Genomic DNA, 19,042 nt, shown 5'->3' on the forward strand with positions numbered 1-19,042 from the left:
AAGTAAGTAAGTAAGTATTTATAAAGCACCTTTCATACATGTGGCTTGAGTGGGGTCTTTATCTAGGCGCCGTCGGTGTTCAGTAGATAGCGTTGTGTCGCTTCTTTTGAGGCGTGGAGGGTGGGCATCCCCTCTCGCCTCAAGAGTGGAGTTGCGTATCTCATCACTCCGTCGACCTCGACCCTCTTTGTCTTCTGCTCGAGGAGAGCTATGGCATACGTGTCTTCCTTTGAACGAACTAGTTTCCGTTCGTTCTTAAAGGGCATCGAGTCTAATGTCCATAGTCTCTCGACGTGCTGCAAGAGGGTGGTGTCGTCTTCGCTTATCCTCGTGTAGAGGCAGCGGGTGGCTGTCGGTCGGTTGGAAGACCCGGAGAGGGGGCCTTGTAGCGTCCAACCCAGGCGGGTCTTGACCGCTGCTGGGCAGCCTCTGGGTCCGATGTGGACCTGGTCCGTTGGGACGATGAGGTCTGCGTGGTCGGATCCTATGAGCAGGGTCGGGGTGGCGCCGTCGATGAACGGTATAGGTAGTTGACGTAGGTGCACGTATTTCTCCATCAGCTGTGGGATGGGGTAGGTATAACGTGACAGACCTATGTCATGGCTTGTGAAGGCGTTAGTGATGCTGTACCGCTTATCGGGCTGCTCGACCGCTGCTATTGTGAATGAGACGTTTTCACCCTTTATGGTCTTTAGGTCTCGCCGAATAGTACGGATTGTCATTGTTTCTTCGGTACCCCGCAGGCCCAACTGGGCTGCGGCGGAAGCGAGGAGGAGAGTCTTTTCAGACCCATCGTCGAGGACGGCGTAAGTGTCCAGGACCTTGTCCTCGTAGCTTAGGAGCACTCGTGCAGGACCTCCAGGTGGGCGCCGTCGCACTTGCTGCATCTTTTCTTCAGGCGGCACTCAGCTGCCATATGGCTGTGCGCGCAGCGGAAGCAGCGGCGGTTCGCTTTGATCCACTGACTCACTTCGTCAGCAGTCAACTTCTTGAAGGTGTCACATTGAGACAGCCAATGTTCATTTTCACATTACTGGCAGGCAATCTTCCACTTTCCCTTCGCGTGGGGGGTGTTGTGGTTCTTGTGCTGCGGCACTGACTCGGCCTGGTGCATAACTGTCACTGACCGGCGGTTGTCATTGAACCTCCGCGGTCCATCTCTAGGGCTAGAGCCACTCCACACGAATGTGTCCAATCGTAGACTACTGACCTCCCTGGCGAGGAAATCAGCCAGGTCTAGGAGGGATGGTTCTGCGCCGTTGGGGTCACGGTGGTCTTTCTGCCGCCGAAAACGCTCTTGACGGGCTGGAGGGAGCTTCTCCAGTATCCGCTCCACGTTGGAATTTGCATACAGTTCATATCTCCCCTTCTCCTTTTGTGACCCCAGCATCCCCACGAGGGATTGTACCTTGATAGAGAGGTCATCTAGTGCTCTATTGTCTTTGGCTGGGGGGAGGCGGTCGATATCTCGTATTTCTTGGATCACGTAATCCCATATGCGTCCATAGCGCGCGTCGAGGGCCACCAGAGCATCTGAGTAGGGGGTTCTTGAGTTCGAATATGCCAGCGCTATGTTATGCGCTCTGGGCACTTTGAGATGCTTGAGGAGGATGGCATATTTATAAGACTCGTCGTGGACATCGGACATTATAGTCTCTAAACACATGCGTAATTCTGTGTACTGTGCTCTGTCCTCGCGCGTAAAGTCTGGGAACGTCGGTGTTCCAAGGTAAGATGCCATGGATGGCTGGGACACCGATGAGCGTAGGGGGAGAGGCCTCCTGGGCGAGTCTCCCCGTACGGGTGGTCGTGGGTTAGTGCTGAGTGGGTACCAGAGGCCGGGCCCCCAGGTGCTGCTCCTCGGTGCTGACTGTGCATCAAACTCACCCATGGGTTGGGTCGGGGGTTTGTAACGCAGTGACTCAGGGCTGGGGTCGGGGCTGTACTGGGCCTCCTGGTCCAAAGTAGGTTCGTGCTGGTGGGCTTGCTGTCCTTCCTCGTCCTCCGCTAGGTCCTGGAGTCTTCTAGTTAGTCTCTCGGCGATGTAGGCAGGTTCTCCCCGTTGGCTGGGTCCCGTATAGACCGGTCGGGGAGGGGGCTCGGCGCCGTAGGCAGGTTCTTCCTGTTGGCCGGGTCCCGTGTAGATTTGTCGGGTAGGGGAAGGTGCCCTAGACCCGTGTCGTGATGATCTCCGGGAGCTCCGTGTGGAGGAGGGGGGGGTCGCCCTCTGGATCAATTGTTCTATCATCTGCGCCTGCAGACGGTCGCGCTCCGCTTCGCGCTGTGCATTGGCGGCGTCGCGCTGTGCATTGGCGCGTTCTCGCTGAATGTTCTCTTCAGTCTGGAGGCGCCTCTCCTCCAGTCTGATGCGTTCGTGCTCACTCTGTTGTTGCGCTTGGAGGCGCTCTCGTTCCACTGCAGAGTGTTCGCGCTCACTAAGTGCCTGTGCTTGGAGACGTTCGTGCTCCACTGCAGACTGTTCGCGCGCACTCTGTTGTTGCGCTTGGAGGCGCTCTCTTTCGGTTGATGCAGTTAGTGTGGCAATCAAGGCTTGTGCCAGTCTCTGGTCAGCCTCGCTGGGGGATGACACTGATGGAGGTGATCGGGCGCTGACAGGACTTGGTGGAGACCTGTTCTCTTGGCGCGCTCCGAGGTCCATCTCTTGAGCGCTGCCTCTTGATTTCTCCCGTGCCCCGAGCTCCATCTCTTGAGCGCGGTACTCTTCTCTTGGTTGCGCGCCGAGGTCTGTCTCGGGTGCGCGCTCTTGGGTCTCTTGCGTCCCGGGGTCTATCCCGGGGGCGCTTTCTTTATCCTGGGGCGCTCCGGGGTCTATCCCGGTGGCGCTGTATTGGGGTATAGTCACGTCATGTCCCGCTTGTTCCCCCCTGTGAGCTAAGTCAGTTTCGTTTGAACCCACTGGGGTCTCTACTGTGGGGCCGACAAGTCGATAGGATTGGGCATGCTTAAACTATCAGTTTTATCCGTGCTTAACGTCTTTTTAGATAAGCTAGGAGGTAAAACGAAAGCGTAGTCCTCCAGGTGTGGAGGTGGCTGACGTTTGCGCCTAGGGCGTTCTAGTTTGGGAGAGCCGTCTGGAGAGTGTCCGCCGCTGGCCATATCAATATTAATATGATATTAAAGATTACTGATACCCTCCGGCTCGATGGACCAATTGTAACTGAGGGGTTACAAAACCCTGACTGTATTAAAGATTGTGATAGATTAAACCACTGCTAGTTATGTACTTTAATTACTGGCCAGACAGTACATCTAATATATGGCAGACACTCATAATAACACGGCACTGACAAAGAAATATCATTTGAGGGTATTTATTATTATGCAGTAAATGTTACAGATATGAGAATTAGGGTCGCGCTTGTATGGCGAAGAATATGCATAAGTCAGTCAGTAGCATAAGTCAATGGGAATAGAATAATTCCTACGATGGGGTACTAGGCTAACGCCGCCTGGCGTAGGATGGCAATTATATGGGGGAAACGCTGGTACCGCTGGAGACAATGGGTTCCTCCCAGAGTTGTAAGCTCTGGAGGAGAGAGGAATGTTCGGATACTCAGTCTGATCAATTGAAGAAGAAGGGGATTCACGTACAGAAGCCAGTCCTTGTAATCCAAAGCTCAGCATCAAAAGCAATAACTGTAATCCAATTGCCCGATAGCAATGATGATAGCCAGCTAGCCTCGGTCCATGAGGCCAGCCCGAATGTAGATCCTCAAGGTGGTTAAATCCAAACGACAGTGGAGATTAACGATGCTCTTCTCCAGGTAGTACGTTCCACAATCAATATAATCCAACCAATACTGGTTCTGCAATCGCCGCCGTCGGTTCTCCTGTGCACATGTCCAGTAGGTTCTCCGACTAGGCCTCCTCATGTGCTGGTACCAATGTATTTAGTCCACGCGCACTGGCTATGGTCCACTAGCTAAACGAACGAACTGCTGGGTAATGCTGCACACGAACGAACTGCTGTTGGCACGATACACAATAATTAACAACTCTTTACTTCACATTAAGCTAAGTCGAACTTGACGTTACTGCATTAAATCTGACACTTTTACTATTCACTTCGCACGTGGTTCTCAACGCTCTGTTAGACGCACTGCTTCTCACTTCACTGTTATCGAACTTGATGAACAGCTACTGTTCGCACCTGCCGCCGTATATATACTTAAGTGGCTATCTAGTGCCGAACCTCAGTTCTCGTCTCGAATCAATGCGCTGTCTCCGGGCATGTTGCGACTCGCCTTTGAACCTGACTTTGGGGGCTTGCGGTCTGGCGCCGATAGCGTTATCCAATAAGGAAAGCGAATATTACTATGATTCAAACGCAGGCTTGATATACCGTGTATACATAAATAATATACAAGGTATATAAAACAATAAATGTAGATTCTCAGCTTTAATCTGGCCCTTCACAACAACCATGTTGTAAACAGGGGCCAGAGAGCTGATGGATCCTCCAAACTCGGGAAAAGAAGGCTGCATTTCTCAACTGCATGCATTTGAAGGAGCATTCGAATTTGGAAGAAAGAAAGAGACAAAAGTTAGGTGTATTCTTATTAAGTTTTGTAAATTACATTAGGCCTACATTACTCTTTTATTAGCTTTTCAATCTCAAAGTGGATGAAAGCAATGTGGAACGCCCTACCCAAAGCTGTAAAGGAATGTGAATCACTACCCACTTTCAAAAACACTCTCAAAGAACACCTACGGGAGACTGCAATTCGAAACTGGCCCCTACAAATGTCCTAACCCAGTTGTACAGTAAATGACCAAGTATGGCTTTGTCAGTATTCCAGTGTACAGTGTCCCCCACCCTGTACTGTACCCATTCTGCAATCTGTTAATAAAGTTTTCAATCAATCAATCAAGCACACCATTTTTCATTGGAACACTATTACATTATTGAAGAGTTTATCGCCGGCCACTAGAGGGCAGCGTCTTACCAGCATCCAACCGGATATGCCTTGCACTGCGCTGGTATTGCTGAGCGGCCATCTTAGTTCTCATTCCTCACTTTGCCTCCTGGAGAGACAGACGTTCGTTCACTCATTCACGTGAGATGCTTGATGCACCATTACTGTTCATACATATTATATATTATATTATATATGCATTATATAGATATATATATTTATGTGTTACTATAGTGTTACTGTGTATTCATGATATAAGTTGTCAGCTGACTGTGCTGTCTGTGTCTGTTTCAGGGTGTCTTCATCTTTGTCTTTTATTAAATACTGAAACTGACATTGAGGAGTGTGTTTCTTCATGAAGACACCATGGTCGTCGTTGGATGCTCTGTCCCCGCCTGTGAGTTCACATCCGGCAACGTGTCTGAAGCACTCGCCATTGCTATGTTGAACAATCATGGACTTGCCCACCAGCGCGCAGCGCCTGTCATGGCCGCGCCGGCCCAGGCCCCAGCCCCTCGCGGCCCGAGACTCGATCGGCCCAGGGTTGACGTGGGCGTGTCAATAGAGGAATGGAATGTGTTCATCCGACGTTGGGACGTATTCTGCACCGGCTCAGGCATAGAGGATGCCCAGGCCCCCGTCCAATTGTTTCAGTGCGCCGGGCCTGTGCTTGGAGACAGCCTGCTGAAAGCCGCCCCCGGCGCCGCTACCAGACCTTTGCAGGACCTGATCGCCGTCATGCGCTCTCTGGCTGTCATCCCGGTCGCTACATGTGTCCTGCGCACCGAGCTACTTCAGCTGCGACAGGAACGAGACGAGACATTCCGCGCACTTGCTGCCAGAGTGCGGGGCAAAGCAGAGACATGCGCATACAGCGCGGCATGCGTGTGTGGTGCGAACGTCGACTACACCGACCACATTGTCCGCGATGTCCTGCTCAATGGCATTTATGACTCGGACATACGCCGCGAGACGCTGGGGACGACTGACATCCTAGTCAAGCCAGTTAACGAGGTAATCACGCTCGTCGAGAACAAGGAGATGGCCCGTAACGCTCTCCCGTCGTCCTCCCTGTCATGTCGTCATTCCGGCGCCTTAAGACGACTCCACAGACAAGCCCCGCCCGAGCCCTGCGGACGGGGCTAAACGTGCGTCATGCCCGGAATGCAAGAGCGTCTTTAACATTTTCACGGAGGGGCCTCGCGGGTGGAATCCTAAGCCTCACCAAGTGTGCATCGGCTGCTACAGGGCCCGCCGACAACAGAGGCGTCAACAGCCACCATCCGACGGTCAACAGGCCGCCGTGGGGTCGGAGCTGATCTCCCAGGTCTCATCGGTGCAAGCTGGAGCCCGCCCTGGCCGACGTTGCGGGAGCCATCGCCGACGCCACACCCCTACGTCGCATGGCTGTGTCAACAGGCCTGCACCTGTCAGACTCGAGCACCACATCTTCTCCAAGGGCGAATGGAGACGAGCCAGGCTGAGAGACCACCCCCGAGCACTGATCACCATCTCGGTGGACATGCCAGTCGGACGGAGAGACGGCACCAGCAACCGGGGCTCAGCCAACGGGGCTCGGATATCTGCCGTCGCAGACACTGGCGCGCAGTCGGACCTTTGGTCTCTGGAGGAGTTCCTGGCCTGCGGTTTCGCGCAGGACGACCTGCGACCCGTCAGCCTCAGCCTGTCAGCCGCCAATCGATCCCCCATAGCCATCGAGGGAGCGTTCTTCGCTAGGCTCTCGATGACCTGCAGCGGGGGGCGCGTTACGTCCTGCCGTTCCATGGTATACGTGAGCAGCTCAGTCCGGGCCATGTTCTTCTCCTACGAGTCGTTGCTCAACCTCGGCCTCTTGCCTATGAACTTCCCGTCGGACGACGTTACAGGGGGGCCCAGGGACGGGCGTAGCCCTGACACGGCTGACACGCCAGACCGACCATTGTCCGTCAATGCTATTAGGTCAACCAACGGCGGCTGCGTAGGGCCAGGTGACCCCCAGGACGCACAGTGCTTATGCCCCCAGCGCACGGTCCCCCCCGCGCACCCCGCGGCACTGCCGTTCCCCTGTACGCCAGAGAACAACAGTCGGATGAAAGGTTGGCTACTCGGGAGATATGCCTCGTCGACGTTCAACACCTGCCCTCATCGGGCATTGCCATGCATGGAAGGACCGCATATCGAGATGCACGTGGATCCCGCAGCTACACCCAAGGCATGCCACACCGCGGCCAACGTGCCTCTACACTGGCAGCGGAGGGTCCACGATGACCTCCTGCGGGACGAGGCCCTTGGGGTCATTGAACGTGTGCCATACGGCGAGCCTGTCACGTGGTGCCATCGTATGGTAGTCACTCGGAAGCACGACGGTTCCCCCCGTAGAACCGTAGACCTCTCCCCCCTCAACAAGTTCTGCCAACGTGAAACCTTCGCCAGAGTCTCCGTTCCACCTCGCACGTCGTGTCCCGAAGGGCACCTGGAAGACCGTCACTGACGCCTGGAACGGCTACCACAGCGTCCCCCTGCGTGAGTCGGATCGCCACCTCACTACCTTCATCACGCCCTTCGGCCGTTGGCGCTACACCAGGGCACCACAGGGCTTCCTGTCGTCAGGGGATGGCTACAACCGCCGGTTCGACGCCGTCCTCTCGGACTATGAGCGCAAGGAACGCTGTGTGGATGACGTCATCCACTATGACACTAACCTGGAGCAACACTGGTGGAGGACCATCGACTTCATCACGCGTGTCGGCCGGTCGGGCATCGTGTTGAACCCGGATAAGCTTCAATTCGCGGAGAGGTGCGTCGATTTCGCTGGCTTCAGGGTGTCGGAGTCTACCATCGAACCACTCCCGAAATACTTGGACGCCATCCGGGACTTCCCTACACCGGGCTCCATGACGGATATCAGGAGCTGGTTCGGCCTTGTTAACCAGGTGGCTAACTATGCCCAGCTGCGTGACACGATGGCTCCATTCAAGCCATTCCTCAGCCCACGTTGTGTGTTCCGATGGTCCCCCGCTCTGGAGGAGGCCTTCCAGACGTCCAAGCAGGCCATAATTGGGGCCATCCGTGAGGGCGTGGAGATCTACGACATGCAGAAGCGTACCTGCCTCCGCCCTGACTGGTCCAAGCTCGGCATTGGCTACTTCCTGCTCCAGCAACACTGTCACTGTGCCTCGGGCATACCGGACTGCTGCTCAGGAGGATGGAGGATCACCCTCGCAGGGTCGCGTTTCCTGTCCCCTGCGGAGCAGCGTTATGCGGCTGTCGAAGGAGAGGCCCTGGCCGTGGCCTGGGGTCTGGAACAGACGCGGTACTTCACGCAGGGGTCCGACAACCTCGTCGTGGTCACCGACCACAAGCCGCTGGTGAAGATCTTTGGCGACCGCACGCTGGATGAGATTACGAACTCGCGTCTATTTAGACTCAAGCAGCGCACCCTCCCATGGCGCTTTGACATTGTGCATCTGCCTGGCAAGAGCAACTATGCCGCTGACGCCACTTCAAGGCACCCTTCCCCCTCTGGCTCGACGGACGGCATCTCACTGTGGCTGCCGAGCGAGCCTGACGCCGTGGAGTCAGCACTCATGGCCTCCATCCGTGACGATGCAGGAGAGCTCGGTGCCGTCTCTTGGCCCCTCCTCGCACGGGAGACAGCGGCTGACGAGGGCCTTGGCCACCTCCTCCGCCTCATCGAGCAGGGGGGTGGGATTGACGTCAACAACCCCGCCCTGGCGAGCCTGTCATCGGTCTGTGAGTCCGTCTACGCACAGGACGGCGTTCTGCTCTATCAGGACCGCGTCGTGGTTCCCCCATCCCTCCGTGAGAGAGTCCTTTGGCATCTCCACGCCGCCCACCAGGGGACTTCAGCGATGGGGCAGCATGCCCGAGCGATAGTCTACTGGCCCGGGATGTCAGGGGACATTCAAGCCACCAGGGACGGGTGTGCAGACTGCAACCGCAATGCTCCGTCACAGGCGGCTACACCCCCCCTGCCATCATCACCCCCATCCACTCCGTTCGAGGAGGTGTTTGCGGACTTCTTCGACTATGGGGGCCGCCACTACCTAGTTGTCGGGGACCGGCTCTCGGGCTGGGTAGAGGTCCTGAGCTCTACGGCTGGTACTGCCCTGGCAGGCTCAGCAGGCCTGGTCCAACACCTCCGTTCGTTCTTCGCCACTTTCGGCGTACCGGAGGAGCTCTCGAGCGACGGCGGTCCGGAATTCAAGGCGAGCCACACTGAGGACTTCCTCCGCCTATGGCACGTCAAGCACCGTGTGTCCTCCGTCAGCTTTCCACAGTCGAACGGGAGGGCAGAAGTGGCGGTGACGGCTGCTAAGCGCCTCCTGATGTCCAACACCGGCCCGTCGGGCAGCCTTGATCAGGACCGCTTCCTGCGCGCGATGCTGCAGTTGAGAAACACACCTGACCCCGACTGCAACCTCTCGCCAGCGCAGATCATCTTCGGCCGCCCCCTTCGGGGCTCGCTCTCCTTCGTGAACCGCCTCGAGAAGTTCTCGAACCCGCATATCCGCCTGCTGTGGCGCGAGGCATGGGCGGCAAAAGAGGACGCCCTTCGGACCCGTATGTCCCGTACCACCGAGTCTCTGGGGACTCACTCAAGACCGCTCCGCCCGTTGGCACTCGGCGAGAGAGTATTCCTCCAGAACCAGCAGGGCCCGAGCCCTCACAAATGGGACAGGTCAGGTGTGGTGGTGGAGTCACTGGGCCACGACCAGTATCGGGTCAGGGTCGACGGTTCGGGACGTCTGACATTGCGCAACCGGCGTTTCCTCCGCGCCTACACACCGGCCACACCCTGCGCCCATCAGCCGCCACCTACTGCCCTGGGACGTCTGCCCCCACCCGTTGTGCCCACCCTGGCCCCCACCCGTCAGCCCCCGCCCGCGATGCCCCAGGGGTTTGCTCAGCAGCCGGCTGATGGGCCCCGCGACGCGGCCATGGGCGCCTTCCCTACGGCGCCTGCAGATGAGGTGGCCTCTGACCTCACCGCTCCTGCCGTTGCCTTCCTGGGCAGCTGGATACAGGATTTAGACCGTTAATCTATTCCGACCCTTAGCTTTCCGGTCTGGGGGGGATGAAGAGTTTATCGCCGGCCACTAGAGGGCAGCGTCTTACCAGCATCCAACCGGATATGCCTTGCACTGCGCTGGTATTGCTTAGCGGCCATCTTAGTTCTCATTCCTCACTTTGCCTCCTGGAGAGACAGACGTTTGTTCACTCATTCACGTGAGATGCTTGATGCACCATTACTGTTCATACATATTATATATTATATTATATATGCATTATATAGATATATATATTTATGTGTTACTATAGTGTTACTGTGTATTCATGATATAAGTTGTCAGCTGACTGTGCTGTCTGTGTCTGTTTCAGGGTGTCTTCATCATAGCTGTCAACACGCACGGTTTTACCGGGATTCTCCTGTATTTCGACCCTCTGCACGCCGTCTTTACGGCGCACTGATTGGTACGTATTTTGTACTAATTATTATTTTTTTTTTTTTTTACAAAATGGGTGCAATTCTCCTCCGTGACGACAGGTGGCAGCAGTGTAGATTAGACCGTTATCACAGGAAGTCAGACCGGGAGACGGTTTCGAGCCGAAGAAGAATAAGAACAGAACAGCGAGCGGATTTGCTCAGAGCTCAGGGGAGAGACTGATGCGGCACCGAGGGTGTCAAGTCAACTTAGCCAGTGTCTCTTGATTGCCCACTCTGTGGCTTTTGTCTCTGGAACAAAGGGTTTGCAAATCTTCTGTGGATAAAACAATACAAAGTTACTGTGTATGTGATGCAGGAAGGAATGTGTAAATGTCTTGGTGAACAGCCGTTTGCTCTGCGCCTCGGCGTCCCCCTCCTTCACTCTGACGCCCAATTTCCTGAATGCGATTTATAAATAATAATTGATCCGTTTTAAAAGTTGTCGTGAATTGTCATGGTATGACAGTTACTGGTAACTCGCAGGCATTGCAGAGATAGGCTATTGAGGAAAAACACAAAATCGCATTGGCTTTTTTTCTATCTCACATTTCTCTGTAGACACACACTGTTCCAAAATGATATTTCCACTGCTAAATTAATGACCATAGGTATTTTTTTATAGCTTTAACGAGTTGTAGTATTAATATGTAGCCTACAGTGATGAAGGTATAAAGACACTATGGTAATACATTGATTGATTGCTTTTATAATTTCACAAACACATCAAGACAAATCACAAACACAAAGAAATAAAAAGAATGAATGAATGAATGAATGAAAACTTTATTAACAGATTGCAGAATGGGTACAGTACAGTACAGCTCAATACATACAATTGTTAAGGGGATGCAGACCAGAGAAAGACTTTCGTCTTGTTTACATCAGGGTCCCTCATTTTCAATTCATCAATAGTATGTTGCCAGACACTGTCACATCAATGAACAAACATACACCATGTCATATGCTTTACACTAAGGACGCAAGGGGCTGATTCTCTGACATATATACACACATTACATATATACACATACACATATATATACATATATATATAATATAATATATACACCAGCGCCGCCAATAGATAAAAAAAATTAACTAATCAATCTCACAATTTTCTGTAATCAATCTAGATTAATCTAGATTAAAAACAGCATTTTTCTACATAAAACCGAAGCTTGTAACAGATATTTACTTGAGTAAAATCATGGAATTAATGTAAAATCAACACAAAGAAAGTATATTTAGATTCAAAGACTATTTTAATAGCTTTCTTTGAATACAGTTTCTCTCCTGTGAAATACAAATGTTCAACAAAACCATAATTTACATAGCATTTACACTCTAAGTAGGAAAAGTTTACCCTACAACGAAATGGCTGGGTACATACAGGTTTTGACCAGCAGATGGCAGCGACGAGGCAGCTCCATTGGGAGGGGGCGGGGCCGGGTTGGAGGGGGCGGGCTGAGGGGGCGGGGCCAGGAGAAGGGGCGGGGCTAAAACGTGCACGTTTTCTCAAAACGAAATGTTGACAGCTATGGTCTTCATCTTTGTCTTTTATTAAATACTGAAACTGACATTGAGGAGTGTGTTTCTTCAATTATCATATATAATTTAGTCCACAAATACCTGGTATACTTTAACACGTTTTAGTTAAGTTACCCTGGGTCTGTTTAGCAACTTTAGCTTATATTTAGTTAGAATTGCATAATTAAATCATCACATTAATATAAAAAAGAAAGACAAGTATTGTTTCCAGTTCAGTTACTATTTTATTGTCATTTTTGTTACAGAATGTTCTAAATTATTATTATTATTATTATTATTATTATTATTATTATTATTATTATTATTATTATTATTATTATTATTATTATTATTATTATTATTATTATTATTATATATTTGTCTTTGTACTGTAAACAAACTCACGAGCCTTGGGAACACTGAATGGAGAGTGGGCCGCTCCGCAGTACGGTGTATTTTATGACTCTGGTGATGTCATCAGTGTTGGCATGGGTGATACCAAGTAGAGGGTGGTTTCTGATTCCAAGTGGGTGTTTTCTGCGTTATGCTGTTATGCATTTGAAAGCTAAAGAGGACCTTATGTTAAAACTTATATTTAACCTTATATTAAAACTGATTAAATGTTGTGTGATGTAAAATGTATGAAGAAAATCCAATGTGAAATACCTGTACCTGAATCACACACCTGCAGATAGAATGGTGTCTACAGAGATTATTGGGTCATAATTTATGGGTCTATATAACCAGTTGGTCTCTGTCAGTTGAGGAGAGAGGGTCAGGCCTCCATGCTGCCATAGTATACTGTTATTTTGATTTTAAATGAATGAGTTGAAGATATCTAAGTATTTTTATATTTTTCCACATGTGTAAAGAAAGCATTTTTTTGGCTGTGGGGGGGGGGGGGGGGGGGGGGGGGGGTAAATGTTAACTTTTGGATCAATTGTGGAATTTGTGCCTCTTGAGTCCGCCTCCTACCACCCTCCTAGAGACTTTTTAGACCATTTGGCTGGGCTACAAATAGGTTACAAATAGTTTAGATAGCATTGGCATATTTGTTGATGGGGCACTGAGTGTAATTACGTTTTAATTGTCTAGTCTGCTGTTGTAGTTCCTAAAACCTGCCATGTGTCGGCAGGCATGTACTACTATTGTATGGTGGAGGCAAATAGTCTGCAGGGCTCCTATAAGGCTTTGGGATAAAAGTCAGAGGGAACGATTATAGCAATTACATTTAGATTAGACGGATTCTGTATACATGATTTTGTGCTTTGTTATTCACGATATAAATTAGATTCACTGTCAATTTCTAAATCAATAATAAATATAAGAGTGGCTTTCTGTTTACATGTATGTAGATTTGTGAAGTTGTCTTAGATGAATGTACTATAGGCATATTGATTAATTGGAAGTACGTTAAATAAAACACTATATTAGCATCCATTCGTATGTGTCCATAATCACTCACTGTAGATACAATTACAAAAATGTATTTGTATAGTCTGCAATTTATTGATAGTCTGCAATAGAGCTTTTTTGAGGCAACGTGCATGTAAAAAAAATTAAGCGCTCTCTTTCTTTTTCTCTCTCTCTCTCTCGCTCTCTCTCTCTCTCAATTCAATTCAATTCAAGTGGCTTTATTGGCATGACGCAGCTTGTACATGTTGCCAAAGCATTTGGTTGATGATAACATAAGCATGGATTACAAAACTCTCTCTCTCTCTCTCACACACAAAATAAACATAAAGAGTCAGCACTGTATTTGGTTTGCGCATACCCCAGCTATTATAATTTCAATTTCTGAAGCAAAATAAACGGCCATAATGAAATGATAGATGCTGCCTTACATTTCTCCACAGATAGGCAGATGGGAATTCAGGCAGACATCCAACTAGGTTACATCGCACATATCTTGAACTTTGATCGGCAAGAGTGATGTTGGATTGGGTCATCTGCCACCAATCCGTGCGAGTGCGACTAAATAAAGACAACGTGGCAGAGTTGTGTGTGTCATCTTGACTCTTGAGACGAACAGTCAATTGAGATTAGTATGATCAAAGGTGCGCCGATGCGCGCAATTAGGCTGCCCCACAGTTCGACTAAAATGTATGAGGACACGCCATTGGATTGCCCGACGCTGTTGTGTGAGCACTGTGGACCTACGCGTTCGGCTCAATACTATTATCTTAATAGGTTTAACACTCCTCGTTTCCTCGTGATCTTTATTTAATTAATGACCAAAACATGTAAGCGCGCCCTGCCGCTGCGCTCGTCGGTCTTTCTCTCTCTTGTACCTCTGCCTGTGTGTGCGTGTATGTGTGTGAGTGTGTGTGTGTGCGTGCGTGCGTGTGTGCGTGCGCGCGCGTGTGGGCGAGATAGAGCGAGTACGTGTGATGCAGTGCCAGTGATTTCCTAGATGCTTGATGCGCTCATTGGTGCGTCCCTCCAACGTGTCAGAAATGTTGGTGGATTACCCCAGATATCTCCAGCATCAAGCCGTGAAGCAAGTCCTTTCTTTCAACTTCTGTCTCCACGGCATCCACCTGCAACTACAAGGACCCTTCCAAACATTAAGGGGACGTTGTGCATCCAAAGGAAGACTCATGGAAACAGATCTGAACTTGCTTTCAATATTTGTATTTGTTCTTTTGACTATACCATCCTCTAAAATGTATCTATTTACTCCAACTAAAGACACGTCCAACATGGTATCGCCGGCGTTTTTCTGGGCATATTTGCTTCTGAAGGGACTCGGAGCGGCGGCTACGGTTGGGGTCTCTCCAGGGTGCGCGTCATGCGGATTGCCGGCGATGGAGAAGCACGCTGAGGAGAGAATGATGATTGAATTCGCGAAACAACAAATATTGGACAAGTTGCACCTAAAAGAGAGACCAAACATTACTCAAACTGTGCCGCGGGCCACACTTCTCACTGCTCTCCGCAAACTGCACGCAGGGCGTGTGAGGCAGGATGGCACTCTTGAACTGAACAATATGCCCACAAAAGACCAAGGATATGAAATAGTGAGCTTTGCAGGTACGTTTGCTGTTCGTGGATTTTGGTTGTCTTTCTAGGTTTTGTTAATAGCTGAAACATCCCAGCAGCCTATACAATATAGCAGGTGCGTTTCATAGAGATGCGTAATTTGTCCATGTATGCTGGCGGTATCCAACATCAGGTCAGGAGGACACACACACTTATATCTAATGAATTCCTTTCCCCTCTTATATTATCTTATGTAACATCTGAAAACGACACAGTTTCCTCTCTTGAGAAAGGCTATAGGAATAATTTCAACAGCTTTAAAGTGACAACTCTCATGCTGGAAGTCATGGAAATTATTTGGAACTGAAAACCATTTATCTTTACCTTTTTCATTAATTATAATCATAACCTCAAACGAGAAAAAAAGCTGCAAAATATAACTTTTTTTGGCAGGAATGGAAAGTATCTGTGTACTTTTACGCAAGTAGACTACTGCATGTACTTAAGTAGCCTGCCTTAAAACTGCACTTAAGTACATAGCCTATACCTCAAAACTGCACTTAAGTAGAGGTATAGTCTACTTGTACTTGAGTAGCTATTTCTATTTTAGGGAACTTAATACTTTTGCTCTACTATTTTACCATAACATTTAGCAATGTTAATGCGTCAACGCTCAAGCATTGGGATAGAAAAACCTCTTAAAGAATGTGTCTTTTGAAGCATCTCTAACTTTACCTGTATACTATTCTGTTGTTACTTTTATTAATTAAGTAAAATAATTGTGTATCTTTCCATCTTTCCACCATTGCTTTACTTTGACTTTTAAAAAAAAACACCAGAAAAGGTCTCTATGATTCCAACCCAAAACCTCTGAAGAACCATCTTTTTGGCAGGGAAATAAAATGTCATTTTTTTTCTTTAATATAGTTTAACACAGTTCATAACCTCTGTCATGATCAATCCATTCCCATCAGTTTTTGTCTCTGTTTTGTTTTCTATTGTCTGATGTAGACGAGACAGACAGCAGTGATGGAGCCAGGCCCGGCCTCGCCTTCCAGTTCCTACAGGAGCGTGGCCAGAGTATCCAGGTGCTACAATCCTCTCTGTGGATCTACGCCAGTTCCACAGAGCACCCTGAACGGGATGCCCGGCTCCCCGCCCAGGTCTTTCTCTCCGGGGAGAGCGGCGGTGGAGCCTCAGGCTCTAACCGCACCCTGGTGATGGAAAAAATGCTGGAGGTGCAGACGGACAACTGGCACACCTTCCCCCTCACCCGCACCCTGCAGGCCTTCCTGGAAGGGGGCCAGCGCCAACTGAGGCTGGAAGTGAGCTGCGATGAGGATGGAAAGAACCTTTGTTCCATGGGTGGCCCTACTGACACCGCCCACCAGCCTTTCCTGATGGCACAGGTGCGTCTCCGTGACGACCACTCTAAACACGTCCTCAGGAAGCGGTCGCTGCGCTGCGGCGATGACGTGACTGTGTGCTGTAAGAAGGACTTCTACATCAAGTTCAAGGACATCCAGTGGCAGGATTGGATCATTGCTCCCGAGGGCTACCACATGAACTACTGCATGGGACAGTGTCCCCAGCACCTCTCCGGCTCCCCGGGCATTGCCTCGTCCTTCCACGCCACCGTCTTCAGCCAGCTGAAGGTCAACGGCATCAACACGGCTGTGTCATCGTGTTGCGTCCCCACCGAGCGCCGGCCACTGTCCATGGTGTACTTCAACTCCCAGCACAGCATTGTCAAAACAGACGTCCCCGACATGATCGTGGAGTCATGTGGATGTACATAAAGAAGAGACGGGGAAAGAGAGAGAAAGAGATAGAGAATGGGGTTATTTCAGCCGATGTACAGTTGTGTAGAGATTGCTAAAAAGAATCATGAGGGATTTTTTTTACAAATAGACAGACACAAACAAGCAAACAAAGACACACACACACACACACACACACACACACACACACACACACACACACACACACACACACACACACACACACACACACACACACACACATTTGAAGAGATTGTACATACAATTGAAGTGTCACAAACTGTTTTTCAATGTTAAACGATCAGCAATTACCAAAGAGGTCAGGTATAGTCTAAATAATACATCATCCCATATGAAAAGCTTTATTATAAAATGGAATACTTGATGTATTATAGGAAATTATACTGTAATGCATTCTTCATCTTAAATTATTATGTGTCATATATGTATGCTGGGAGCAGTACTGTAATTGATCATGTGTACCATAGGAAACACCTACTTAGTATATATGCTATATATCTTATAGTTTATATTTTGTACATTTTGATTGCTGCTGAGAGTCAATCCAAAGATACAGTACAGTGAGATTTTAATATGGGGCCTGGTCTTCTACCCCTGCAAGAGCTCAACAATGTATCCAGTCTGTCATGTGTTGCATTGTATATATACATACTATATAAAACCAACCCATCATTTTGCAGAGATATTGTATCTCCATACTCTAAACTCCATACTGCAAAAAAAAAGGTTTTTGGAATTACAAAGAGATTACTAAAACCTTAAATGTGCCTTACACATTATTTTATAAAGTACAAGTGCAACTTGGACATTTCATAACTCATTGTATTGATTAGGGATGCTCAAGTTGACAGAGAAATATGTTTATATTTTTCTATGCAATTACATTTTTCTATGCAATTCGTTTACAACTAATGCAATGTGACAAAATGACAGGATACACAGTTTGAACGTGTAGAATTTGCCCATATACAAGCGAATGTTGCAGATATATGTGTTTGATAAGAATGTGCATTGGATTATTTACTCGGGTCATCAGTTGGGCAACGAGGGCTTTGATGGAATGAACTCCAGGTTATTACTCTGTGACACAAACAAACATTTAGCTGTTGCTTCATAGTCAGGAATTGTGAAGGTCTGGGAGGCAGATGGGTCGATGGGCATGTGTTGCAGGCAAGTTTTTTGGATGATGTAAGCTTTCCAGCCAACTGTTCTCAAATAATATATGTGTTTTTTGTGTGCATTTGACACAAAAAACATTTCTTTTAGCTTGCCTTTTTATGTTATGCCAAGTTTAACAGTGTAGAAGTACAAGCTCCTTTCTGCTTTCTTAATAGTGTATCTTGTGTGTGGTAGTTGCTCTTGCAGCAATCGGTGTGCCTTAAGGCCCTTTACTATTGTTTGCTCTCACTGGATGCAAATTTTCAGCAGACATTTTAGATCCCTCCTAATTATTATTCAGTTTAATTGAATTGGGGACAAAATGGTGCAAGTGAAAGCAATCCATTTGACTGCAGTACTGTGAATGGCTCTTCACAATCAATCAAATCACAAGACTTATGCCTTGTCTCCATTGGCTATGTTCAGCCTGGCTGGGGCCATGGTCTAGCATGGTATGGTATGGTTGCTAGGCAACCTTTCAAAATTCACACCAAGCTAAATCATGATGAACAGTCCCAGCCAGCTTTTGCCAGGTCTGGCCATGTTGTGAAAGGTGGCTGCCTAATTTGTTCAAACCTGCGGACATCAAATGAATGCTATAGTTTATTATGTTGTTTATTTTGTTATTAATGTGCAAACACTTCCTGTCCCAGGCTTCTATGTGACATTGAGCTGCCATCCTAACAAAGCTTACTAAGCACTTTATCAGCCTACTGTATTTTTAAGAGAATTTTGCTTGAGGTGTCTACTATTTGTAGGCGCTCACTATATATATATGAAACAACCCAAAAGAAAAAAAGAAAACACAAACACACAGTTAGTTTCTTAAGCTGTAGTTGTGTACAAGTGTGTTATATATTATATATACTGAGCACATGCTAGGAATTTCTGCATACTGTAACTGGTGATAATGAAGCCAGCATTTCAATTGCATTTAATTGCAATTTAAAGTAGTTATTTTTATATTACTATATATTTCATGTATAATACATACTTTGTAAATAGATTTTCACCTGTACTGAAATTATATGATTCCAGTGAAATATTTTGAACAAATAAATATTTTTTAAATCTCACTGTGTGCATGTTTGATTATGTGGTCACCTTACACTTAGAGACTAATGTAG

General features: G+C 48.6%; 1 protein-coding gene across 1 annotated transcript; it reads left to right on the plus strand.

Moving 5' to 3' along the window:
- Positions 1 to 14,675: 14,675 nt before the first annotated feature.
- Positions 14,676 to 16,754, plus strand: LOC311229643 (inhibin beta B chain; the record flags this gene model as incomplete). Its single annotated transcript, XM_084315720.1, has 2 exons — positions 14,676 to 15,006; positions 15,967 to 16,754. 2 exons carry the CDS (start codon positions 14,676 to 14,678, stop codon positions 16,752 to 16,754), a joined length of 1,119 nt encoding a protein of 372 aa, XP_084171846.1.
- Between the last annotated feature and the right edge of the window lie 2,288 nt (positions 16,755 to 19,042).

The sequence above is a fragment of the Notolepis coatsorum genome (genome assembly GCF_963971535.1).
Source record: "Notolepis coatsorum genome assembly, chromosome: 6".
Lineage (NCBI taxonomy): Eukaryota > Metazoa > Chordata > Actinopteri > Aulopiformes > Paralepididae > Notolepis > Notolepis coatsorum.